The sequence below is a fragment of the Astatotilapia calliptera genome, chromosome 23 (genome assembly GCF_964374335.1).
Source record: "Astatotilapia calliptera chromosome 23, fAstCal68.1, whole genome shotgun sequence".
NCBI classification, from domain to species: Eukaryota; Metazoa; Chordata; class Actinopteri; order Cichliformes; family Cichlidae; genus Astatotilapia; species Astatotilapia calliptera.
The window spans coordinates 3,161,250-3,188,807 of record NC_137443.1 but is presented as its reverse complement, the minus strand read 5'-3'; the positions used below and the strand labels follow the sequence as shown (position 1 = coordinate 3,188,807).

Sequence of the window (27,558 nt, the reverse complement as noted above, 5' to 3'; positions counted from 1 at the left end):
GAAGATGTCTCACTGACCCGTCACCTAGATCGGACTGATAAGCACTGAGGATGGACTGACCTGCCTCTAACCCTCAGCATGAATATCCCATTTTCATATGGACAAATCACCCCGTGGTTTGTAGTAACACCATAGTGAACATTCACCGTTTCATGTTTATTATTTTCTGATTATTGTTAATTCGATCGAGATGAACAGCATACACACACATTTGGAGAATAAATACAAATACACACCCAGTCAACTATTTACATGAGTAGATGCAGTTACGCTCTCATAATCTGGCATTCAAACATAATGAGAGTTCAGTGTCATGCACGTACAGGAGACTCCGAAGAGATTTTAAAGCATAAGATGCAGGAGTGTAATTGGGTTTGTATAGAGGTGAACATGGTATAGTATTGCATGGTATCACTGTGAGTGTACCCCTGTCCCCTTCTAACATTTTACGTCCACGTACCAAATTACCACATTTCTGAGATAAATTCAGTCTGTCTGAATCTGATAGCCACCCTCACGAGGTGAAGTACGAGTCCTGCATGGAGTAGAGGCGGTCAATAGGAGTGAGTGGCGAGGAGTCGCCAAGAGAGAGGCAGTCGCCGTCAGCCATATGACACAGCGGGTCTCTGTCCACATCGCCATACAGGCTCTTGAAACCTTAAAAAGATATAAATTATTATTTTGTATCTCAACTACTATTGGAAGTTTAAATTAATACCAGCAATATCAAAAGTACATTTTTTTACTTTTAAAATTATGTTTATTTCATGTTTGTTTTACAAAAGGCTTAAAATAAGCTGAGGATTTGACTGCGTTGAGATCTTTTACCATAAGGATGCATGTGATCCCCTGGCATCTGAGGCGGGGTCAGGCCCTGTCTGAAGGGGTCCATGTCCCAGTCCTGCTGTTCCAGTGTGGTCATTCCCATCTGCTGCTGCTGCAGTTCAATATGGACATAAGAGGACCCGAGGTGCTTCATCTCAGAGGTCACACTGCCACTGGAGGGCGCTATGAAGCATAGGAAACCAAAGGAGATCACAGAGCTGTGTGTTTATGAGTTAATGTAGTTAAAGTAACAGAGTTCTCTGTTAATGATTTTAGCCTGTTTTAACTGCAGAAAGCCCTTCAAAACAATTAAAAGCTAAATTTTAGCTCTAAACTTTGGAGTCTTCTCACACCCCCGTTCTCTGCGGCCTGCTGGAGCGGGGGGGCTGGGAGGAGAAGTTGGCCGTCCGATTGGGGTCTGGAATGTGGGGCCTCCCTGCTGCTGCCGAGCCGGGGCAGTCTGCTTCTCTCCACCCCAGGGAAAAGGGTAACACTACCTGGGTCTTGGTGCAGTTTCCCCCTCCAGGGGCAAGGGTACCTAGACCTGGGGCTTAGAGTACGCTTGGGGAGTGTGATTGTGTGTACAGTTTCTCTTTATGTCTGTCTCCACGTTGGGTAAGTGTTGAGTAATTGCATATGAGAGCATGAGGGGGGGAATGGATGTTTGTGTCTGTGTGTGCCTGTATGTCTGTGTCTATATGTCAGATTGGGTATCAGACGCCACCTCTCTGGGGACATCTCAGGCCCTCCAAGGTTTGGAGGGCCTGACATCAGACATCGGTGCGTTGGTGGTTCTTTGTGTCTGTGGATGGGCGTCCAGGTACACACCGGCTCACTCCTTGGTGGCTGCTTGTCGGGGCCTGGAGCCTGGGGCTCGCTCGGGCCACTTCGGAGGTGGGGTGCCCTCGGCCTCTCGGCCTGGGGCTCGGTCACTCAGGCACAGCTGGCTGCCGGCAGAGCTCACGGGCGCGTCACTGCAACTCCCCCTGGCTTCTGCGTGACCCCTCATCTGGGGCTCTCCTCAGCTCTTTCTGGGACAGTGGCGCGGCTGCCCCTCTGTTGGTCTTCCTTGGTCTCTTGTGTTCTGAGGGTCTCTGGATGTCTGGAGTTTTGATCTCCTCCATACCTGCTTCATGCCCTGGAGGACGGGGATGTGGCCCCCCCACACCCTCTAGCGGATCATTATTTGAAGGAACCTTTTAAATACAAGCGCGCTCATGATAACAGGTGTACACACGGGGACTCACACACACAAACTAAACCCTTTTTGACTCCTACCTCAAAGCATACTGTGTGCTGTCGATCTTACGTGCTGCACAATAATGTTTAATATTTAGTATTTACAGTTATATTCACATAGATCATCGCGATGTTGTTTATTATGTTGCTCTTTTTTCTTCTGCTTGTTTTCTCTTTTTTCTTTCTCAACAGGTGATCCAGGTGATTGATATATGCATTTTTTGTCTGCTTATTTTGTTGTTGTTGTTTTGGGTTTTTTTGCCCTTTATCCCCGTCCCTCTTCCCCGCTGTTTTTCTTTCCCTCTTTCTTTTCCCCAGTCTGTCCCGTATCAAACAAGTAAAAATAAAATAAAATAAACAATAAAAAGGTAAAAAAAAAAAAATTGAACTTTCTATAACTTAAAGGCTGAATAAAATCTTTAGTCAAGGTATTTCCCATTACCTATTAGAAACTGATAAATAAATAGAGAAAACGGTACCTTTTCTTACAGCGAGAACAAAAGCAATTATGAATAATACCTGTGTGATGCGATGGGTGTTCACACTGTTCCTGAGTCTGTTGCTGCTCCTGCTGCTGTTGTCTCCTGGCCAGTTTCTTCATCTATGCATCGAGAGACATTAAAGCTCTTTAATGCCTCAGTGCAGTCAAATCCTCAAGTCTACTGTAAAAAACTGTCCTCCCACTCCACAGTCCATCTACCACCCAGGAGTATGCTTGTGTTCACTCAGTTGTAAAGTATCAAGAATGAAGTAGAGGGCAGCCACACATGAGCCCAAATTGTGAGGAAATATTGGGTTTAATCTACAGTGATCTCTCCATGAGATGTCATCAGTTTCCTGTATGAACAGATAACCAGGCTGATTTCCACTCTGGCTTACGAATACAGTGCAGAAAGAAGGCTTTTATTAGCAGTGCATGAGTGTGTGTGTGTGTGTGTGTGCGTGCGCGTGTGTGTACTTTGAATTACTTTGGCTCTTTGGTTCTGGAACCAGACCTGCACCACCCGGACACTCAGACCAGTCTCAGCTGCCAAGGTCTCTCTTACCTTGGATTAAGATTCAGGAGGGCAACACAAAGACAGAATGCGAGGGTAAAAAAAAAGAATGAGGAGGTCATTTGAAGGATAATAAAAATCTGCGTCACATCACAAATTTAGCAAAGAGGCAGAAACTGCTTAAAGAAACACTCATGATGCTTATTTGTTTTGTGAAAATAACTGCTATGTTTTCAAAAATCTTTACTTTGGTACTTTGGTACATGAGGAATTTAGCAATGTCACTTATAACAAAACTGCCCAACTACCCACCCGCAGTACAGTGATAATAATGTACAGAAGATACATGAAACCATGTCACATATTTTTGAATGAAGTTTTCTCCTTTTTTTTGTTCATTCTGTCAAGGTGACACATGGTACAAGGGCTTTCTTTCACAATATGAGGTAAAAGGGTCTCTGGATTGTACAAGCTAGTAAAAGGCTTAGCCCTTGCACCTTGTTTTAAACAATGAATAAAATAAGTGTAAAGATGAGACAGTGCTGTATGAAAATTTCTAAAATGTCTATGTTAGGTCCTCATATGAAATAGATTCATAGTTTTAACTTGAATGCAAAGTAACAGAAGATATTTTTTTTGTTTACCTTTCGACAAGGCTTGGAGGAGACCTCAAAGGATGCTTTAAAGGTGCGTCTTTGCTGAGTGGTCAGAATAGTGCGAGGTCTTTTGGGGCGTTTGCTCTCCACATCATCTGATTTAACTTTTCTGCCTGCAATCCTTCCAGATTCCTCCTCAACTTCTTCATCTTCATCATTACTTTTACCTAGAAGACAGGCATAGATATGATTGAAAATATTCACATAAAAACAGGAAAATTCATGCCTGCTAATGTTTAAATATTTTTTTATAAGAATTTTAGTTTTTGTTTAAAATGCAGATACTTTACATCAACCTGGCTGATGTCGGGCTGAGTTTTGGGCTTTTCTGTGTCTCCCAGGATGATTTTTATGTCCCAACTTGAACTGGTATTTTACCACTTCACTTGAATCATTATTTTGGCAATGTTTTTATTGCACTGTTACAGTTAGTTACTCAAACTAAAATGGGCTTATTTTACCCAATGCTGGACAGAGTTTGAATTCTTAAAGTGGGATTTAATCATCAAAATGGATTGTGAATTTATTACAAATCAAAGAGCAGCATGAAAGCATGCAATTTCTGTACCTGTTTCAGAAGAGCTAGGACTGGCCAGACATTGGTGGTAGCCCTCTCTGGCACATAGTAGCTGTCCCTCCCTGAGAACGCAGCGATCTCCTGTCTGCAGGCGGCAGGAACAAACGCTGCAGGTGAAACAGCGCAGGTGGAACACAGCGGCCCCCGCACGCATCACCAGCTCTGCGGGAGAGATGGCTTCTGTGCACCCTGCACAACGCACTGCAAACAGACTGAACAGTGGAGGAAAGCAAGCGCACAGAGAGAGAAAGTGTGAGAGCTGAGTAAATAACAGAGAATAGGGATTTTGTTTTCTTTAGACACTTGAGGACCCCCTCACACATCAGTAAGATGGGACTCTATGAGAAAACCAAAAAATGCTGGGTAGACTTTGAGAATGTTGCTGAGTCGAGCTGTCACTCAAAACAACCGCCAGCCTGACTTCTCTCGCCTTTCCCCCCCTCCTGCCCGGACCACTCAGACACATACCCTTAGTGTGTCGGGTGTGTATCTTAGCGCCTGGCAACCAGCACTGGTGAGCTTAGCCTCAGAGACTGTTGCCGTGGCTCCGACTGCCGTGTCCGAGGCTGCGCTCCTGGGGAGGCAGGAGAAAGGCTCTCGGCAGGCCATGGCTCCAGGCAGAGGGGTGGAATCAGATCTCCTGGTGGGAGAGACTGAGCCACTGGTCCCAGGAATTATCCGTGGAATTATCCGTAAGTCTGCTTAACCAGAAGTAGACAAAGACAGAGCCAGCCCTCAAGCAGCAGGACCATTGTCCGCTGGCTGGCACCTCCGCATTTTGGGTCTGTCACGCAGGATGATGCGTCATCATTCTGGAGCTGGCGTTTGTCTCCAGACTTGACTAGGTCACCAGAGCAGTCAGCACAGAGGCATGAGAAAGTGACAGCTTTTCCCCTTTTTTGTTTCCAAATAAAAATACTCCATGTGCCTCATGAGAAAGTCTTTTTCTTGATACTGTGAAACCATCAGAAAATAGGAGCATTGGAGGTTAATCTAACACTGTGCATGGACACATTAATAACCACAATTATTATTCTGTATGTCCTAATCACATTGAATCTATTTTATTTACTTTAATAAGTTAATTTGAATAAATTGTGTAATGTTGTTTTTATTAACTTTCTTCTTAATAGTACAAAGATACTGAAATTTTTTACACTACCTAGAAAAAAAATACACCCAAACTTAAGCAAATTAATTAATTTTTGGATATATTTCAAATTCCGAATGAGAACAATATTTCCAAGCAAATAAATTTTTAAGTTGAAAATAAAACTAACAGCCATGTTGACATAAGATAAGATAAGATAAGATAAGATAGAACTTTATTAATCCCTCGTGTGGGTTCCTCTGGGAAATTCGACTTCCAAAAAGCACAGCAACGACCGAAGTTACAGTTACAGAATTGTTATATATATATATATATATATATACACACACACACACACACACACACACACATATCCCTGTCAAAGGCTCCGGAGCTCGTACGTCCTAAAGCCAGACATTGCTAAGACCTCTTACTGTTGCTCTGGGGTCACTATGGCGATGGTAAGAGCCCCTTCCCAGAAGCTCAGGAGGGTCGGTCTGCTTGACCCATCTGAGTTGTCTGCCCCACAGCTTCAATGGTATGTGCTTTAATATGGTCAACATACCGTCTGTGGAATGTGCATTCCTGTGGCAACACAAGATGCATCAATCAAATATTTCAAAGGAAGTGTGGCAGAGGAAATACCCTGAATGTTTCTGGGTCTCTGAGATACCGCAAAGCATTTGATTTGACATCTCAGTATGATGCTAATGCCAGCGGAGAAGAAACTATGGGCATTAATGTTTTGAGATCATTCGTGTTTCGAGAAGCGCTTTTCCATTATACGCCTTATCCAGTTCGTCTAATTATCCCCAGTACTCTTAAGCGTCGTTAATGCAAAGGTAAGAGTACCTCCAATACTTATGGAGTGGCTCAAGGTGTTTAATATTTCAGAGTTTCCGCTGACATGATTGGCCCAGAGGCTCGGCCAGGAGAGCGGGAACACTCAGTCACGCTGGATTTAGACATGGCAATTAGTGACAAGATCATTACAGAGGAGTAAGTCAGCAAAATTTTGCACTCCTCCACACTGACATGGTCTGGGTGAGGCACTCCTAATGCAGAAGCACTGTATAAAAAGATGAGTGTTTAGCAGAAATGTACACAGACAAACTCACAGTTTTCCTCAAGTCCTCCTCTTTCATTGTTCTTGCTCTGACTTCAGTGCTGACCTTTGGCAGTCAGGCATTCAGACTGCTGGTCTAGTGGACAAGCAGAGAGGCAGATCTTGTTTCTGGATCAGGTTAACTTAGATCCATTGCTGAACGCACACACCAGCGGGAGCTATGTATCAGATACAGATCGTCAGGTCAAGTGCACAGCGAGTCACACCGAAGATCTGACGACCAATCTGCTGTCCGGTCCACCTGCCCGCTGAACCGTTTAGTTAACCTAAACCAAGCTGAAGACACGCTGTCAGACAGGATTCTGCATTCGGCTTCAGAAAACTGGAGTCACTACAGGTCAGACAGCCAATGTATAAACTATGGAATAAAACAAGCATTATTAAAAACAACTGCATTCAGTCGTCTAAATGAATCAGATTATTGTAAATTAATGATTACAGTTAGAAAAGCTTCAGCGGCTTCTCTAAAATGTGGGGAAATGACTGCAAGCTAATACAACACATACTGCCGATGACTTTATAATTAACGCTTAAATACCGTGTTTTTTCAATGCAACCCTCGGGTTGGATAAGAGGAAGAAAAACAGATGGATCCCCCCCCCCACGCTTGAGGTGCAAAAACCCCTCTGCTCAGCTGGTCTTTATAAAAAATTTAATTCAAAGTGTTTTGATATAATCAAAAATTACATTAAAGAGGAAAAAATGACTATCAGAAAGTATTATGATATGAAAACATGTTGAATTTATTTATTTTTGTTGTGATGACTTTCTCAGATACTGAATGAGTTTAAATATGCTTAAGTTAGTCTTGTCTGCCACAGTAACTGGGACAGACAATGAAAATCAGTAAAGTTCTGTTAAAACAAAAATGTTTTTATGCATCTTGTTTGTTATATCACACATATTAGATCATCCAAAAAGAGATAAACTACTTTAATTAAGTTAATTTTTTAATTTTCAACCCTTTTTTAATGTTATTATTCCTTTGTGGCACATATATTATATCCTCATGTTCCTACTTGTTATTAAAAAGAAACATTTTAGATGCATAAATATATATAAAACTGAAATCTGTACGGTCCTCTGGTACTGGCAAATATTAGCATTATTGTCTTATAAACCACATGAATGGGCCAGGCTTCATGGTGAAACAAAGGTAAAAACAAAGCAAGATTCAGTCAGACGATGCAGCATGTGGTAAAAGACAAATGTTGTCACAGTATGGAATAATCACACTTGTTTTGCATCAGCCGAACGGGGGAGCAGGACATAGTTTGTTGGTGAGAAGAAAAAAAAAAACTGGCACAGTTTTAAAACCCTCATTGTGGTCAAAAGTAGTGCTCATGTGTTATTGGGTGTCGTAACTCCAGACAGGACAGCCGGGGTGGAAGGATGACGGGTGGACTCAGAGGTGGAGTTTGGCACCAGGCCTCCTGCTAATTGATCAGGTCAGATAACTCACGGTCGGCTGGGCGTTGTCCCATTGCTCAACACAGGGGCTGCTGTGTGAAGAGCTTTCCAGATGCCACGGCGCATAACGCCAGGGCTCATGGAGCGCACTGTCCCCCAAAATAAGTTCACACCATCCTCACCGTCCCTCTTGTAGGGATGCACCAGACCTTCTGACATATGGCTGTGCACTCCTAATTACCTCTCAGTACAAGTCTTTACTACGTGTTTTCGCCAAGTGTTATTATCTCCACTGAAGACACTAAGTACATTAATTTTTTTGTTTTGTTTTACAGAAATTAAATCTACATATTTTTCTAAAACACTCCGTCTCCTTTAAAGGTATATGTCTCCAACATGAGTGTGTTGAAACATTTCCTTGCTTCCCTGTGTGCTTGGCAGAACAGCCATTACCAAATTGTTCAAAAATAATGTGAGTTGTTGCCTTTTAGGGTGTGCAGAGTGTATTTGGAAGCTGAGGGGGGATGAGCTGGTGAATGAGGTAGGAGGGCATGAGCAGTAGGTGATTTTTTTTTTTTTTTTGTGTGTGTGGATGGGTGGGGGACCATATGTTGTCCCCAGCTTGCAGTTGCCACGTCAGTGGGCCTCAAAATTTTAACACATTTTGACAATGTGTCAGTTGAGCCTTACCCCTGGTTGTGCATGAAGGTGTGACCACATTATTGTGTGTGTGCATGTGCATGTACGGACGAACGCAGCACAATACAATAGTTTTCTTACATTCCAGCTCCCTTGCCACCCCTTCCTCCTACAGTCACCTTGTTCTCTCAGTGCACTGTGCCAAGTTTACTGGAAGTCATATTACGGCATATACACACATTTAAACACAACTGCACACAAAATGCATCCATGTCTACCCAATACAACACTAAGAAGGATTAGAAATATTTATGTTGGCCTTATGAGAAAGTTATTTTCTTTATCTCTCAGACACACACGCGCACACACACACACGCGCGCACACACACACACACACGCACACACACACACACGCACACACACTTTCTTAGTCAAGGTCAAGTCTGGACAAAGCTGTACTGTTGCAAAAATGACCTTAATGATACACCATCAGGTTTGGCCCTCAGAATAAAATGATCAAAACTGAAGTCAAATAACATAGTTGTTTTTTTTAATGGCAGAAAAGGTCATATATATTTTTCTATATCATGATTATATTTTTGCAGGAGGCTGCATAAAACGACTACTACCTTATTTAGAACTTTATTAGTTTAGTGTTGTGTTAAAACGCTTATTCAAACATTTTAATGGTTAGAGTCGTTTAATATGTTTTTTTTTTTCTTTTTTTTTAACTGTATGAGAAATATTAGGTAGTTTTTTCTTAACATGCCTGCGTGTGTTGCATTATATGTGCCCAAGTTGCAAATTTTATTTTGTCACGTCTTGGTTAAAGTTGAAATTGGTGATTTCCCGTGAAAAAGGAACTACTACTTACGCCACCTATGAACCAAACAGTTATAAATAATAACTCACTCAGCATAGTCCCGTTTGCAGTAAAGTTTGCGGTCCCGCAGAAAGCAGGAGTTCGTGAGCGCGTCCCCGCACGCTGCGCACCGCACGCAGTCCTCATGCCAGAGGCCGTCAGTGACTCTGAGCAGGAATCTGTCTCTGATCAACCGATGGCATCCTGCACACACTGCCCTCCGATTCACATCTGCAATGCACGGAAATCCTTTAATTGGTAAATATTTTGGTTCAGCGAGAAGGATAAAACTGAAGAAATGAAAATTGGCAAATTTTGTTGTTTGCGTAACCAAGTGGCTGAACTAGACGAAGGTTGGCAAATTAACCAAACTTTTCCTCTTTTATAATCAGAGGAAATGTGTGCGTGTGTTTTATAAGAGCGATATACATTTGAACAACTATTTTAAAGTTAGCACTTTTTTAAAATTTCAAATTGTTAAATTCTAGCAACTGAGTAATTCTGTTGAGCTGATAAAAAACAACAACAAATGAAGTTGCTTAAAATAAACGAATCTAATCTCAATATATTGATAAAATACATGTTTACTTACCTAAGGATGTATCCGGTATATCCACCATTGCTGTTCCCTGAAGAAGCTGCGAAATATATTTTCACCAAGGTTTAATTTAAGGAAAACATTTTTCTAAGATTTTTTTCTTAGAGTTTTCTAAGAAGAGTGGCATACCTGTAAAATGCGAGTTTCCGGTCAGCAGCGAAGGATTTTGGTTATGAACTCCCAGTCCTGCTCAGAGCATCTCCGCCACTCAAAGTTCCCCTGCAACTTGCTCCTCGGAGCAGAGAGCAGCGCATCAAAGTTTCTGCTTAGTGCTTCCAGCGACCTCGCTGAGTCCACAGTTATTGACTATTTGGGCTGTCTATCAATTATCCTATTAGGGGTGAACGGGAAAGAGAGTGAGAGAGAGCGAGCGCGAAACAGAGTAAGACTTCCTCCATGTGCAGGTGCAGGTTACCTCTCTCTCTCTCCTTCTCTCTCGTTCTCTGCCAGGCACTCTCTCTCCTCCCTCGGTCACTCGCTCTCTCCCCCACGCTTGTGTGTCTCTCTCGCCAAGCCTCAATGCCAGTAGTATTCAAATTGTGATTTGATAACACAGTAAACTGCAGGTTAAAAGGTCACACACTTAAGTGATGATTCCCCCCCCCCCCCCCCCAAAAGCTTTAAATAATCAGTTTGGTTTTTCTGCGAATTAGTGGCTTCACAAAGTTTCACTTTAGCCCAGTCTTGGCAGTAAATGGGATCATAGAGATTCCAATGATTTTTGCAAAATAACAACATCTATTTTTCCTATTGAAACATGTGAGCAAGATATGGCTGTATGCTATTTTATATTCTAGCTCCAGTTGCAACTATTGCGGACAACTGCAAACCCGTGCGGATTTTGTTACATATCAGCCAACATACTGACTCATTCCAGTATAGGCACATATTCCGAAGTAGATTTATTTTCTTTTTTGTTCTCTCTAGATTCCTATTTCTTCGTGGATTATCTTCACCAAGAAGTCTTAATGAAATCAAAGGTCTTTGTGATGAGGTCCTGGCAGTTCGTGATGCTGAAGCCTGCAGAGGCCCTGACGAGTCATGTAACTCTGACAGACCGTAGCCACGAGGAGGATACAGGAATCCGTGCAAACAGCTCTTTAAAAAAAAAAAAAAAAAAAAAAATGCTGTGAAGCAGCGTCTCTCGTCTTGATGGCACTCTGTGGACGCCATCTGGTGGACGAGGAGTGAAAATAGCAGGTTCACTTTATATTTGATACCAAACACAGCTAATAAAAGAAAATGTGATAAGGCATTAACACAATGCACAAAATATTTCATGTACATTTTTAAATAACTTTATTCTGTAAGAATTCTCAGACACGTTTAAGAAATTCAGGCATGGTTTTTGTTTTATACAATTCTGCTTTGAATAAAATATGATTTTTTTTCTTCAAATTTTGCATTTGGTGGCTTTTGAAACAAACACCTGAAATTAGCTATTTACAAAATTCCAAACCAACTTTATTGGAATTTATCGAGTTATGACTCCACCATCCCCACAACCACATTTTTTTTAAACATTTTAATTGCATTTTTTTTTTAAAATGGGTACAAAATAAGCTGTTTTACATTTCAATCAAGTCTTTTTAATTCCATCATCATATTGCTTATGATGCGGGAGTATGTACAAGGGAAAGGGGAAGACGTGTGTCATGTGATCTGATGCGGAGCCTCCAGCATCTCCATCAAAAAGGTGTCAATAGGCGTGTCCCCAATTAGCTTGAAGAAGAACAGATGCTCCAAACATTTGAGGCCGATGGAGCGCAGGGCAGGCAGGCGCAGCAGCAGTTTGGCAAACCTGAGAATAATAAAAAGTCGTGCCAAATAGTGAGGCGAGAACAACTGAGCTTAAAACTCACTTCCACACATGTTCAAAGTTGTTTAAAAAAAAAAAAAAAAAGCCATATTTTACACACACTCACTAGCCACTTTGTTTGATACACCTGTTCACCTGCTTTGTAATGCAAATATCTAATCAGCCAATCACATGGCAGCAACTCTGCATTTAGGCATGTAGACATGATCAAGATGACCTGCTGAAGTTCAGGACGAAAGGTGACAATCATCTATACAGTTTGCAGAGAATAGTCCAAAAAAGAAAATACATGCATGGGAGCATCTCTGAATGCACAACATATTAAACTTTAAAGCAGATGGCCTACAGCAGCAACAAGACCACACCGGGTCACCTGCTAAAGGACAGAGCACCACCTAAATTGAACCACAGAGGAATGGACAAACAATGTCTCATTTGATAAGTCACAATTTTTACTGTGACATTAGAATAATAGGGTCAGAATTTGGTGCAAACACCATGAAAACATGGATGCACTCTGCCCTGTATACAATTCAGGCTGCTGTTGGTGGTAGTGTGTGTGTGTGGGAGATATTTTCTTGGCACATTTTGGGCTCCAACTGAGCATCGCTTTAAACATCACTGCTTATCTGAACATTGGTGCTGACTATATCATTATTGATCACAGTGTTCCCATTTTCCGCTTTTTCCAGCAGGATAAAACACCACAGTCACCGGATCTCAATCCAATAGAGCACCTTTGGGATGTGGTGGAACGTGAGAATCCCATCATAGACATGCAGCGATCATATCGATATGGCCCAAAAGGACTAGCAAGATGTTCCTAATAAAGAATATAGTGAGTGCATATCAAGATTTTTTTTTTAATATTGTAAACATCTCACTTTTCATGAGACAACATACCGTACACAGTAAGCCATTTCAAAGAAAGTCAAGCTAGTGTTACATTTACCTTTCAAAAATCAATTCTTTGCTCAGAGATTTATGATTTAGATTAATGAAAACAAACAAGAAAAAGTATTACATGTTGCAGTGGTGATCTTTTTCACTGCCGGGCTGTGGCATGCTAGTTTCACTTCAATCATGTGCACTTTATGTCATAATTTCACCATTAAACGTTTTTTCAGTGAGGTGAAATATTCATGGGGTAATAATAATAATAACTGTGATCTCAATAGTGACCAAAATATTCTTAAGCGTTCTTTCTGCATCTCAGCTGTGATGTGTTGACTTTTCAGGAAGTTTGCAGTGTCTGCTTTTACCTCTAATACCTGTTGCTCTCAATCAGCTCCCAAATAAAAAATACAGTCAATGGCAACAATTTGCAGTTACAAATAGCGTTATCAGCCTACATCCTTTTAAATGCAATGTTGTGGTTAGGCAAAAGTTTTTTACTTGCATAAGAGCTGTGTACTAATATAATGCAAGCTGCCATCCTTATTATTCTTTACATCCAGTGCAGCAATGTGTTTAAAAATGGTCGATGTTGTAATGGAACAGTTCCTACCTGCCAGGCTGGTCCGGGTACTTCTGTTTTGTATACGACTCCAATGAAGCATAGACCTTTTCTCTCAGCCCCTCAACCTCTGCTGGGTTAGACAAACCTTTTGCATCTGGAAAAAAAGACCCAAAACAAAACACACAAGTCATTCTGCTAGTTTGTGATCGAATGGAGTCAATTTTCTGCAGTCTGTTTGTGATAACATGGCTGTTAACTGTGAGCAAAAATCATAAATCTTTTGCTGTCTAACAACACAGAAATTCTGTGTATTCCATTTGAAGCTGTAAGTCTGAATTTCAGCGTTCTCAACTTTCAATCTGTGAAAATACTGTTGTACATATTTGATTCGCTAAATAAGCCATATACAGAACACCGTGCAGGCTCGAACCATAAATGTGTTGCTGTTGTGTTTTTCAGTTAAAAAACAACAACAAACCCAAACAAACATCACCTTGTATCCCCATCGTGGTATGAATGGCTCTACTTGCTAAGGAACAAAATAAATCCTGTTTTTCTGACTTCACTACTGGAACACACTCAACTTGGGAGTGATGTCACTCCCAGCCCTGCTTCCAAGGGAAACTGAATGCATCATTACATTTAGAGTCCAGCCAGAACCTCATAAATTTTAAACAGAGATTCAGAAATTCCTCCACAAATAGTGACCTAATTGCTGCAGGATGGTTAATTGACTGATTTATATGACACAGGTGCTCAGCAAAGCTGTTTTCTTCTACCAAGACACCTGTGCAATTGAAAATGGTTGCTGCAACTACTTACAATCAGCAAAAAGAATCCGGGCAATCACTAATTTTTCTTGATATAAAGTAGATTACTATCCTATTTTTAGTCTAGTCTGACTGAGCCATTAGGAACGCATGGGTGCACAGTAAAATCTCTCCAACTAGCCATAATATTATGATGACCAACATTGCACTTGACAAATATGTTCACATGAATTTCATGAATCCAGTATAGTGATTCTGCAGTTACTAAAATAAGCAGTGAAATAACACAACTGAAATGTCGGTGAAAATGTTGTTTTGGGTGGTATGTAACAGTCTCAAGAGGCCAGACTGACCTGGATTGAAGAGGACAATTGCTCGCAAGCAGCCGAGCTCCGTCTTATCCATCTTCATATCTTTCATTTTAGATACTAACTCTGTGAGTACTCTGCAGGAAATCAAGAAAGAAACAATGACTAGTCACAAAAATAGGACTGAATTAAATCAGTACAAGAATTAGAATAATTTCTCAGTAAAGAATTTGCATTTCTATGCAAATATGTACTTAGCTTAAATGACAACACACTGAAATGAATGCAGTTAAGACATTAGTAACATTTACAGCCAGTTAACGGTGGTGTTGGGGGGGGGGGGTTGCCTCCAACCACAAAATATACAGAATTAAGAGGTTAATCATGAAGGAGTCTAAATGTCACATTATTTTATCTTTTTGTCTCATCTTTCAATCCTTCCTACCTGTCAAAGATGGAGCCAACTCCAGCACTGTGGGCGCTGCTTCTGTGGACGTGAAGACCTGTTGCCAGCAGGATACCGTCTTTTACCGTGACCGAGCGATGCGAGAATGATGCAATTAGTAGCTCGTTCCAGCCTGGACACAAAAAAGGAACAAGAAAAACGAGTGACATCTCGATCCACTCGTCTCTTTAAAGCCCGTCTTTAGTTTGTGTAAATTAAATACACAAAACATGTTCTGTGATTTCCCTGCTTGCTTAAAATTAATTATCCATTTTGTGACTTTTTCACTTTATCGTCCTGGCATGTGTTAAATCTCCTCCCAGCAGAGGTCAGCACTGGCAGCAAACTGCACTGCTGGGACTTGCAAATGGTCCAGTTATTTTGGTTTCACTGCTCCATTAAACTAGATGTTACAAAAAAAAAAAAAGACTTAAATAGACTGCTTGACATCGGCTCGGCAACTATGCTGAATGAAAATACTACACAAAAAGTGAGGGGGGAAAGGGAGGATAAAGGACTGTTTACCCTTGCAGGAAACTGCTGTGTATGAGTGTGTGGTCTGATATTTGTGTGAGCATAAGCTTGCCGCATGCACTGGTTTGTGTTTGCGTGTCTACCTGCTCGTAGTAAGATGACCTGGTCATCGAGGGGGAGCTCGGAGAAGTGCGGGATCCTTTTCGCCCACTCCACCAAGGTGAAAAGCTGCTTGTCTGCTGCTTGGCAGATATTGGTGACGGGGTCATTGGTCTGGAGAAGAACATGTAGGACAAGTGCCAGACCGATTTAATGTGATTGTAGGCACTGTTAGTGACATCTAAACCTTTTCTAGCAACAGCTGGTAACCAGGTGCAGCAGTGGCTATTTTTGACTCTTTTTAAACCAACAATTTCTCTCGTTGCTTGCGGTAGTTTTAATACAATCCTAAATTCTACATACCAAAGAAGGGAAATATCTTGAAGCACAATTCAATTCAAGTTCCGCACAGCTTTTAAATTGTGGCTTTGTTATCCAACCTCTAGGTTTTAAAATTCATTTAAGTGCTTGAGCTCATACCCAGTAAATTGCTAAATCAGTGTTTACTTAATTTGTTTACTAACTTGTCAGATTTAAGAGTTAGTTTTGGACCAGAGCAACTCGGCAGCTCGGCTACATTATCTCAACAGATTAACCCAGGAGATTATGACAACTGCACAAAGTAGCTTGTCAGAATTTTGGAGCAAAGCCTAGATTTATTCCCATAAACTCCTCAGCTTGTGTTATTTATATTCAACTGACCCAATTCCATCCGGTCTCAGCTTCACACTCAAAACTATTTAGCCAAGCTTGTGTGTTTATGTTTATAATAAGATCAGTATATCTTAATAGCACAGCACATCTTGGCATCTAGTTTCTCCCCAGAAAAACTGCCTCAGATTCATAATGCAAACAGTGAAAGAGACATGGACCAGTGTCTGTATTAATTACCGAGTTCCCGGGGCTGCTGTCGCTGTACGTCTCTGTTTTGGGTTCTACAGCCAACTCAGCATCTAGGATCTTGTCCACAGGCATGTCCTCATTGAAACTGCTGGTGGATTCTACCTCATTCTCACCCCGCTCTTTCCCACGCTGCCTCTCCTCCTGCACCGCTGCACACAGACACACAAAAAAAAACCACACAGCATTTAAACATCCTGAATTGTTGACTAGAAAATCCGTAATATTAGCAGATAACTCAAAACCCCTCCAACCGGTCGCGACAGATAGCCGCGCCTCCCTGAGCCTGGTTCTGCCATGAGGTTTTTTTCCTTCCCACTTTTGCCGAGTACTTGCTCACAGGGGAACGTCTGAATGTTGGGATTTTCTCTATTCTTGTAGCGTCTTCATCTTACAATATTAAGCGCCTTGAAGCGACTCTTGTCATAATTTGGCGCTATATAGAACATTCAATAAACAAAACTGAATTTACCTGAAAATTATAGTTTTACTACAAGACAAAACCACATGTGATTTTATTTTAACTGCAAAATGTCACATATTGTTAAAATTTCGAACCAACCTTTTTCTAACCCTCCATACACACCTTCTCTTTTCATGCCCATGGCCAGGCACTTCTGGTAGCGGCAGTATTGGCAGCGGTTTCGCTGGCGCTTGTCAATCAGGCACTCCTTGTTATCTCGACAAGTGTAGCTGAGATCTTTGCGCACGGTCCTCTTGAAGAAACCTTTACATCCCTCACAGCTGTATACACCATAGTGCTTTCCTGAGGAGAATAAAGCCACAGGATCAATATTGATTAGGACCACTATTCAGCTTGCGTCACAGTGCATAAAGCGTCGCACTGGCTTGTAGACTAATTTCTGGGCACATCTTTAGAATTAGGATTGGAAATGTGTTAACTATTTTCTGTATGATAGACAACCTACTTGTAACAACACACCGATAAAAGATATTTGCAGAAACATACGGCACAAATCCTGACAAAATACTTAACAAATGACTTCAAACAAGTCCGTCTTTGTCTACTATCTGTTCTCATCTGGGTGGGGGGAGTTGTGGTGGTGAGTGGGAGTGTAAATATGCTTGCCCATCCCTCTCCTCCGTCCTTGCATGCTAACATTACCTGAGGAGCGGTCCCCACAAATGGCACAGATGTGCTTTGACATCCCTCCCGGGCTCGTACATTGGTAGTTGATGTTTCCCAGATTCTGTAGGCCCGGCGGAGGCTTGATGTCCTCTGAGCTGCTAACACTGTTCATAGAGTTCATCTGCAGATGACAGGAAGAGAGAAGAGAGAACAAAGAATTAAAGCTGAGGTGGCCAGAGCTGAACGGAACAGAGCAGAGGAGGAAGCAGAGGGGAAGTAAGAGTGAAAAGTTTGTGGTAGTCTCATGACACTCTCTCCCTTCCCCTATTTTCTCATTTTGTCTTCCGCTCACTCATATTTTTTTGTTCCCCCACCCACACACTTTATTGTGAAAGTGTCTTGGTATGATCACATGCTCAGCCTGTAGGAGGGGCTGAGGCCTGTCATACAGGTTTTTTAATGTTTGCTGACAGGGAGAGTCGCAGGAAGGGGGAGTCACGTGGAGCAGGCGCAGTTCTCAAACTCAGCAGCAGAGGGAACTCATGGTGAATTTTATGCTTTGTGATGACAGTTGGCATTTCTGTTAGACCTCCAATGAAGGCCAAATGTATTTTATCTGCCATTTTTTTTATATCATAAGCAGTGCTTACAGCAGCTTTCAATCCCAAGTAGATGCACAATAATGTACACTTCAACTGACATGATTTATATCTCTTACTGCAGCGTAGGGTTTCGCACCTGATCCCAAGGAACCCCACGAGATATACGAGTAACTCCCAAATATGGTACATCAAGACTCCAAACCACTAAGTATGGCCAATTTAGAAATAATGTGTAATATAATATGTTTCCCAAAAAAAGAGCAACAAGTTAAGCCTCCTTTGATTTCTTCATATCTGCTTCTTTCTCTTCTTATCATCGTCCAGCCTGTCGATCCTCTCTCAGAGAGACACATGGAAAGCATATTTGCTTGATCTCCAGATTCCAACCAGAAAAAAACAAGCCTGGCCTACATATACCTTGTAGTATATGATGCAGCATGATATACAGTATCGGACATCCTTCTGACAGATCCTATCACTTATTTACAAAGTGCACTCTCAATATTCTCCAATGGCAGTCTGAATTTGGGACTCTATATCCATGAATTTGCAGCAGAGACCATCACACAAGAGTGTTTCTTTTTGCCGTCATTCAGTTTAATGTCAGCATGCTGGCTGCCTGCAGGGAGGCGGTCACACCCTAAATAAGCTTTCAGCAACAGCGTGCTCGCTTATTGGCGTGTCTGTAGTGAGCAGCTATTCAGCGTAGCATAGAGTTTTCATAATTAATTTTGCATGATCTAAAAAAATAAGTGTTTTTAAACTGTCGTTTAGACAACATGCAGCTTTACACAGACAACAGGATGCTGTAGAAAACGGCTACGAGCACTGCATATGGATTATTGATGCTTCATACATTTTTTATTCAACACATGGTATGAAGAAAATACTGCACGAGACATGCAAGGTTTACTGAGTGATGCACGTGTTTGTTTTTTAAATCTATATGTAAAGATTTCTGTAAAATGAAATTGATTTTTTTCATGTAAATTTTTGCTGATTGATGAATTCATTAAATCACTGATTATTTAACTGATCAGAAAATCAGTTATCAGCTACTCCAAAGCAAATGTGATGATGTAAAACAAAGTCAGTCACAATCATCCAAATAAATCAAATTTACACATCATTTCTCCTTGTAATTAAAATAATGATTTCATGTTGCCTCATGTTGCTAACACTGTCATGTTCGTAATCTTCACTCCATGAAAAACATACATTACATGATAAAAAACCTGCCAGCAGCTTTGTTTTTGGCATGCAGCAAAAAAGCCAAAATCTCTATCATAAAATGTATATCATCGCCTGCTATTCCCAACAGCACGGTCCTGAATCTAGCCTTGAAAGCACCATATGCATCCAAACATCTTTGTTTCTGTTTGTATGGCTGACTGTCAAATCACTGAGCTTAAAAAGTGCAACAGAGCTCCTGTGACGTAAAGAGCCTTGGTATTATTAGTATATGCCTAAATGAGCACATAAAAGTAAAACAAATAAATAGAAATATCCGCAAAGGAAGAAGGAGAAACCAGGAAAAATTAGGCTGCCCTTTCTCCGTCTTTCAGGAATCCATTAATAGTCATACTGTGTCTTATATGTCCAATTCTATGAGTGTAGTAATTCAGAACTCATGGATGACCTTTAGGGAGAAAAGTTTAAAGGTCAGCAGAAGGGTAAAAGAGTGAGAGTAAAGCCAAGCTATGCCTGCCAAACACATTGGATATGGCTAACCTTCAAAGTCCTGTCTGCTGGAGGAGATCCCAAGCAATAAAGGCACATGACCACCGAAAAACATGTTATTTAATACATGTGCACCTTGCCAAAAGTAACAGTTCTAGCAAGTAGTATTTGCATTCTTCACTACCTTAAAACACACAAACTCTGCTTCAAAACACATTCTCTGGCATTTCCAAATGGGGTTCTGAGTGGTGCATTTTTTTTTTTTACTTACCTGCTTTAAGAGTTCGCTTTGACAGAGAATGGTGAAAGAAGAACAAACATTTCAAATATAAATGCAAAAATAATAATAATCCTGTCATGATAATTTCATGGATACATAAAAGCAACTTTATACTCGAGCCATTTAGGGAAATAACAATTCATTGTTATCTTCTGACGACCAAACACCCCCACATGTCTCACCTGTGGACTGCTGAGTGGTCCGAAGTTCATGTTGGGAGTAGACTGCAGCGATACAGAGGGCGAGCCCAGGGAAGATGTAATAACTGGATAGGGAGAGGCCAGGCCGTTCATTGGTGAGCCCAAGGTGGACATGGGGGACGGTAAGGGCCTGGAGGTGCTGATGACTGATGGGTGACCCACCATGCTGCCCATCAAAGGGGGGTGGGTGTGGGCTGTACTCATCGGCCCTGTAGAGTCTGGAAAGGAAGAAGGTGCATGTTGAAAAGAACAAGCAAATACTTTGGATTTAGGAGTTAGGAATAAAAGAATCAGGAAGGTACACCTACACAAACAAATGCATCCATGCTACCACACATGCTTTCTTTGCGAAGTTGTACTTTGAGCAGACACTATCTAAAGCCACTTGAACAGCAGACTATTCAAAGGCGATTCTAATATTTATGTATATACACAGCGGCAGAATAACAGAAACATTATATAACCCAGTACTGTATCTCTGCTAACTTAGGTCCTAGGAAGGACCTATTAATCTGGGAATTTTGTGTATTACGAAAATCAAAATATCCACCCAAGGCCAGTTTTTAGCTGCATCCAAAATAAACTGCTTGAATCTAAAATGCATGACTTTCGGGGTATTGGGTGACAGTGTAACAAGTTTGAAACCAATACCGACTTGTCTGACTTCATGAAGCTGAACTCGACACCACAGATTTGCTGAATCACAGATACAATAGACATAAAACTAATAAACAGAGGCGAATAAATTAAAATAAAATTCAACCACATCAAACCCTTGTTAGCTATCAAGTCTCCACCAACTAGGAGAAAAACTAAATAAATCTGGCTCCACTATAGTTTGTCATTTGGTACGGAGCCGATGTGTTCAGTGTTTTTTTTCTGAAACAATATTTATAGAACGAAGACCTGAACAGTAAAGTTGTGGAGGATAAAACCAAACTGATGATCAGGATGATGCTCTACAGTCAGATGACGGAAATCAGTGGATTGTTCAAAAAGGACGTCTCTACATTACCATTAGTCATTTGATACATTTGTATAAAAATTAGCTTCAAGGTTCGAAACAGTTTAGAGGTTCCACATGAATGGATACACTAAATAATCACACTTTAAAACGTAAAGTCTAGCAACTGTCAAAATGATGATGTTATCTAATTAGAATCCAGGTTTGGGTTATATATTGTTGGCCAGTGGTGCCATGTGTCCTTTTGGAGTGTAAATTTAGCGACACAGAGTGAAGCCCATCTGATTTTGGTCACAGGATGCTGACTTTGCTCAGCGGCCATTGATGTAAACTGACAGGCTGGCATTTACATAGATGACCTACTTAGAAAAGCTGTCAGTCAGCTGGGTAACAGGGCATGGTGTGTAATTTCATGCATGTGTTGTAGCTGCGAGTAATACAAATTCAGCAAATACCATCATATACATATGGTGTGTACAAGCAAGAGACCAAGACACATCTTTACACAAATGCCAAAGGCTATCATAATACAGACAGATGCAATAAGCAGTACCCCTCTGGGCTAATGGTGATGACTCAACGACGCGAACAAAACTGGGCTTTCTTGAGTAAAATGCTACTGATGAAGAGTGACAGACCACCATATGCACATAAATATTTGGATAAGCCTGCAGAAGTTTTGGCTTTTTTGTCAGTGTATATCCCCTGCCTCCATTTACACACACAAACACACACACAAACTCAGCGTGATACTGGGCTTTGCACCACTGTTCTTAGTTAAATGTCACATTCTTGTGTCCCATGTGCGTCTATAAAGCTGGGTTGTGGCATGATTGCACAGACACGCAATGAACAGCACCTGTGTTTTGGGTTTCTTATAATCTTCAAAGTACTTTTTTTTTCCCTGAATCAAAGCTGAACCGGGTGCCCGGAGAGAGCCCCAAGGGAGGGTTTGATGTCTTTTTGTCACAACTACTAATAACCTAGATCTCCAATGTCAAAAAATACACTTATTTAACTTAAAAGTTGAAAGTTTAAAAGATGATTATTGATTGTGCACTTTCCAACAGATAAGAATGGAGTCTTTTATCACTTGAAAGTTCATTTAGTAGAGATTCATGGTTGTAAACAAATCTGAGTTGCTAAAAATACTGTAAATAACAAGAAAATGCTAGTGATCAATTAAAATCATGAGTCAAAAACAGCGTGACTACAGCATGACCCTTGAGATGCTGGAGATTAGCTGGGCAGCAAGAGCTCCATGAGTCGATTTGTTTGCTTGGTTTATTGTGAAGTCTCATTTAACACAATAAATTGCAGGTTCTAGCTTCTCAAAAGTGAAGAATTTGATGCTTCCCCCTTTCTTATGTGACAGTAAACTGATTATGTCCAAGGATTGCGGGACTGTTGACCAGACAAAACAAGACATCTAGAAAAATCTTGCGAGATTTAAAAGAAGGGAAAGGGACATTTTCACCATTTTAAGAATGATTTACCACAGAAAAGATTCTGACAACTAATCAACAGTTCAAAAAAAAAAAAAAAAAAAAAAGGATCAGCTATGACCTAGACCTCGCTGTGACTAGTCTGTGTGATAATCTTAAATCTAAAGAGCCATCTCAGCTCCTCCTGTATGTCATAATTGCACAAAATCTGAATTGTATGTACTTGTCAGCACTCTTTCAAAAGCATGTTCTTTTTCCTGACTTAAATTTATTTAGTGCATTTTACATTTCACCAAAAATATCAGCCTAAAACAAGAGTTTTCCTGCTCCCACTGAATGAAAACATCCTATACATATTGTCGCGCTGACCTAGTAGGTGTGGCTGTTATTCCTCTTTTCCTCCTCCTGCCCTCTACCTGTTCGGTGCTGCTGCTTACCCATGGCCGCTGATTAGACCTTGGGTGCAATCAACAACTAAGCACGGCCTGGTGTGCGCCGCCCTGCCAGGTGAGCCACATTAGAGCAATCAAGGGTGGGCGTGCCGAGTAAACCTTTAAATGCATGCAGCAGTCATTTGACCCGGGTGCAACATACTGAGAGGACGGCAAACAAAGCACTTTTCCACTGTGAGGAAGACTTTGAACAAGACAGGCTATCGGTAAGTTCTTAAGTTCACATTTTGCTTTTGCAGATGTATCTGGGACTATGGAAGCTCAGTTGTGCAAATGTTTTACGCTTAGGGAAATAGTTGCTGCATTTAAGTTTAATTATATTGACAAAAATGAATGTTTAAGTTTGAATAAATTGTTTGTGCAGTTAGTGTTCCCACATATTTATGTTAATTAATATTAAAAATAGTTACCCCAAATCCTTGGGTGGATCGTAAAACTAGTGAATAAATGTTTGGTTTTGATTTAAAGAAAATAATTCTTTGTAAAGAAAACCCTTAGTTAAAGTCTATTAAAATGTTTGAACTCTAAAATGTATACTTTAAAATACAATTGTTTATAAAAAAGTGTTAATGCAAAGAAGACACATTTTGTATATTTAAGAACCACAGTTAAATTAACACAGTTAACCACATGGTAAATGGCTTTACTGAAGTGTATTTTGTTATTTCATCTGTCTTCTGTGTAATGCATGTAATTTCTCTGAATGGTTAATGGAATGTTCTTTATTTTTGTGTTGAAAGGTTTTTTACCTGCTGCTACCTACCAGCTATCAAACTAGTTGGTCTAAATAAAGTTGAGTGAAATTCAAAGTCTGGTCTTTTTCAAGTGTGGACACCTCACAGTCAGAGGAACACTTGACACATATGGTTTGGTCTGTAATTATGATTTCTAATCTCTGCTTTTGAAGTTCGCATCATCTTATTTATTTTGAATTTCATTGCTGTCATCGCTTTTTCTGCAGGCCCCTTTACTAACATGGTCACTGTGACTTGAAATGGAACACACAAATATAAATTAAACTTGGTTTTCCTTATCTGATCTGATAAAAATGTGTCAAAATTGCTAAACGCTAATGCTGCTAATCTGTTTGTTTATCTGACTCTGGGGGAAAAACTGTCACAATTTGTTTTTGACCTTTTAGACCTGAAAAAGTTTGACTTCAGTTTTAAGGCTTTACTCAGAGCAACTTGTCAAACATTTTGAAACAGTTTTGAAATGTTGCTGTGATATTTAACCTTTAGCACCCACTTATACCACATTAAAGGAAATGGTGACTGAGTAATGAAAGACCATTGCGCTGAAATATGAAGAAATTGTGAAAAAGGGAATAATGTCATGTTGTCGGGCTGGACGCAGCACTTTCTGCACAAAGACACACAGTAAGACACAGCTGGCCATTCACTCCCTCTCTGTACGCAAAGGAACAGATGTTGTGCAACTTCCTGTTTAGCAGTGAAACTATATCCTCCACCCCCTTCTTTACTCGCCCACTTTCTCCAGCCCTCCACAAGTGATCCCTGGCAGGCAGAAATGGATTGGGGCCTTCCTCTCTCTCCCACAGAGCTGAATGGATAAAAGAAATATACTTCACACTCCAGGCTGTTACAAAATGCACTACATAGATTGAAATTCAACTATGTGGCATTGTTCCCAACTTTCCCGAGTGCATTTTCATCCAATCAACACTCTTATGTAATAGACGTCCACTGTACAACATGTTCTGTGTCTGATTTCGTGCAATGGCCCCTCTTTTATGTGCATGACAAATTCCCTTTGGGGTTCATAAAGATCCATTCTATTCTAGTACAGAGTGGGAGATATGGCAACAGGGTACTCCAGCAGCCAATAGTTTAGCAACATGCTCTGAAGACAAACAAGACTAGATGTAAAAGATAATATGAGGATGAAAATATGGAGAGAAATGAAAAGTAAAGTAGGTAGATCGGTGCAGTTCTATTTGTGACCTGAATGTTCAGATTTCCTGCTTGTCTGGAGACGGGGTCCGTTTAAACTCTGAAAAACAACATACATGTTTGACACAACACTAACGACAAATCTTCGCCCAGACCTGAGTGTGTTCGTGGCTGCATTACACAGGGGAAAAGAAAAGCACACGGACAGTCAGCTGGTGGGATGCCTAAAAGGGAATTGCTAGAGAGGTGAACATGCTTTGGGAAGGGCGTGTGCGAGTTTTGTGTCCGTGTGTAAGAAGGCCAACATGCTCAGTGGAGGAAGCACAAATGGGCCCCGAGCGGCTCAAAGAAGCCTATCCTTGAATGACCCGCCTCAACTGGCAGTCCAATCTAAGTCACTTGCACAACAAAGACTCTTAAATGCACAGACTATATTTGACCATAATCCATCCATTCATTTCGTGGCACAAAAATGTACGTTAGCAGTCTGCAGCATTCACAAATATGTCGTTTGACTTTTCCCTCTCAGTCTTGTCTAAACCTATGCAACGCTTCAGCAACTCAAGCATCTATCTGAGAGCAAACAGAGCAGTGAAGGGCACCTTTGAACACTAGTGTCGCAAATCAAAGGTCACTTGTTACCAAACTCCTGAGCCAAGTTCAAAAGAGTTTTCTGTCTGCAGCAGCGCAGGTCTCTACTGATCGTTCCCAGAAATTACTGCACTGAGGGCGGATGCAGGACTCGCACAATAACCTGCTAAAATGCAGCTTGATCTGACTTTGCGATGAAAGGCTCCTAAAAATTGACCCAGTGTAAATCACAGCTACTTTTAGCAAGAAATGTAACCCATAGAGTTTTACAGCACATCAGCCTATTTTCATATTAGCTCCCTTTTGATATGCTTATTGTGTTTGAAAGATCTTTGAATGTAGAGTGATTGCACAGTTATCAACAATAACAAACCAATCGCGGTAGTGTTATATTAAACTAACCTGTGCCAACCATGTCCACACACATCAAGATTGACTCTTTTTGCTGTAGTCTTTGGAAAATTGGGATTAGTACTTTTTGCCTCCAAGGCATTTTTATAGACTAACCACTTAACCAGACCAGTGAATACTAACAATAATTCTTAATATGACCTTTACTGAGCTTAACAACATCACATTATTCTGTTCCCTTGCATGCAAAAGATTCAAACATCCTCATCAAACTGCCTCTGCTGTGTCAGATGATCATATTTACTTTGAAAGCCAAAGGAAGGAATACCCAAAGCCACAAATACATCACATTGATCTGATGATCAACAGGTTTAAAAAAAACATCACAAACCACAAACCCTCTAAATCCCTTGCAGTTAATTACTGGGTTGTAACTGGATGGAGCGCTGCACTGAGTAGTAATTCAATAAGACCAAACTAATAATATCTCCCGTCTGGAGAGCAGACCAGCACTGGGAGTGCACAGTGAGGGGATGACGGGGTGGGAGCAGCAGGAGCAGCACTCCTAAATGACAACATAAACTTCAATATCTATCACATGAACCCCAACAAAAAGGAATCCTCAGCATGTGCATGGATTCGTTCAATAACCGTCTACTCTATATGTGTTTTTATGCAAAATGAGTTAAAGTCTGTAGATGACAGTGCCGTGACCAAATGACATAGAACAGAATGCATCCTAAAGTAATCAGACGGACAGCCTGAGGAGCTCATTAGATTCAGTGAACATGTAATTAAGAAATCTCCGCGCTGCCAGTCCGGCTCATTTGCGCTGGCTGCAAACCATCACACTCACTCCTTGCATGCGCACATACTCGCTCACACTAAAAGAGGGGGGGAGAAACCCCCCCTCAAATTGTCTGCACACACCAGCATAAAAATCACCACCCTTTTAACATTCATTTCTTGACTAAATGAGGTTGATATCTGATCAATTGTGTCAGTAAATCCTCTTATCCCCGGGTAAGTATGTGCAGCTCAGCAGGCCAGCTGTCAAGAAGGTGGGAGGCCCGGGGAGGAGGGGACTGAGAGCCGAATAGACCCAGGGAGGAAGAAGGTAGCAACGGATGGCTGGCTGGATGGCTGGGGGAGGGCACTGCTCTCCTTCTCTTCCCAGCCCTCATGACTGCACTAACACTACCACCACACACTCCTAATCGCCCCGCCTGTGCGAGGACATTAGATCATGAGTTGAGAAAAGCCCCTGTTTATTTTCTGCACAGCTGTGATTTTAGGAGATACGAATGGTTGCTGGTGATAGAAAATAAAGATACAGTCCACTGTTACATAAGCAGCACTCTGTCCAAAGCTGCTTCAAGGACACCTGTTCCATTTTCGTACTGCTTTGTCAGCCAAAATTAATACCGCTCATTTTACAAGCAGAACAGATGTTACAGCTGTGTATCATTCCTGTCTTGCTGGAAACATAAAGAAAAGTGTGTGTGTGTGTGTGTGTGGGGGGGGGAGTTGTGTCCATAAAGGCTTACGGCTGTGACAACATAAAGGCTTCAGATAGCAAACCTCTCTGACCCCAAATTCTGCCCTGTGAAACCCTCCAGTGAAATCAAATATACTTCTGAACAGAAGAGGAATAAACTCTTTCCCCCATTTCTTTCAGTTTCCCTATAGCAAGCATTCA

General features: G+C 41.1%; 2 protein-coding genes and 1 long non-coding RNA gene across 6 annotated transcripts in view; 1 reads left to right on the top strand and 2 right to left on the bottom strand.

Moving 5' to 3' along the window:
* Positions 1–117: 117 nt before the first annotated feature.
* Positions 118–10,582, bottom strand: lmx1a (LIM homeobox transcription factor 1, alpha). Its single transcript, XM_026159141.2, has 9 exons — positions 10,147–10,582; positions 10,012–10,057; positions 9,470–9,650; positions 4,284–4,504; positions 3,704–3,882; positions 3,033–3,110; positions 2,584–2,665; positions 829–1,008; positions 118–657 (listed from the first exon to the last, which is right to left on the bottom strand). Exons 2-9 carry the CDS (start codon positions 10,037–10,039, stop codon positions 515–517), a joined length of 1,092 nt encoding a protein of 363 aa, XP_026014926.1. The 5' UTR covers positions 10,040–10,057; positions 10,147–10,582; the 3' UTR covers positions 118–514.
* Positions 9,554–11,697, top strand: LOC145424189 (uncharacterized). Its single transcript, XR_013905163.1, has 2 exons — positions 9,554–9,677; positions 10,945–11,697. It is a non-coding gene; the product is annotated as an uncharacterized LOC145424189 (long non-coding RNA).
* rxrgb (retinoid X receptor, gamma b) overlaps positions 11,300–27,558 on the bottom strand; it is a 30,930-nt gene continuing 14,671 nt past the window's right edge. For 3 of the 4 annotated variants that reach the window (XM_026158468.2, XM_026158467.2, XM_026158466.2), the window contains exons 2-10: positions 20,126–20,361; positions 17,418–17,562; positions 16,878–17,057; positions 16,283–16,443; positions 15,436–15,565; positions 14,819–14,951; positions 14,419–14,510; positions 13,344–13,449; positions 11,300–11,818 (exon numbers count right to left, since the gene is read on the bottom strand). In XM_026158468.2, coding sequence (XP_026014253.2) covers positions 11,671–11,818; positions 13,344–13,449; positions 14,419–14,510; positions 14,819–14,951; positions 15,436–15,565; positions 16,283–16,443; positions 16,878–17,057; positions 17,418–17,562; positions 20,126–20,361 — 1,331 coding nt within the window. In that variant the 3' untranslated portion in view covers positions 11,300–11,670. Of the gene's footprint in view, positions 11,819–13,343; positions 13,450–14,418; positions 14,511–14,818; positions 14,952–15,435; positions 15,566–16,282; positions 16,444–16,877; positions 17,058–17,417; positions 17,563–20,125; positions 20,362–22,921; positions 23,809–27,558 lie in introns of those variants that run through there. The other variant, XM_026158469.2, reaches the window with a different exon arrangement.

Excerpts from the sequence above, each read along its gene's own strand:
- lmx1a (XM_026159141.2), bottom strand. The coding sequence starts at position 10,039 with ATGGTGGATATACCGGATACATCCTTAG. Across the intron at positions 3,883-4,283 it reads TCCTAGCTCTTCTGAAACAG|GTAAAAGTAATGATGAAGAT; the intron begins GTACAGAAATTG and ends CCTGTCTTCTAG. Across the intron at positions 3,111-3,703 it reads CCTCCAAGCCTTGTCGAAAG|GTAAGAGAGACCTTGGCAGC; the intron begins GTAAACAAAAAA and ends TCTTAATCCAAG.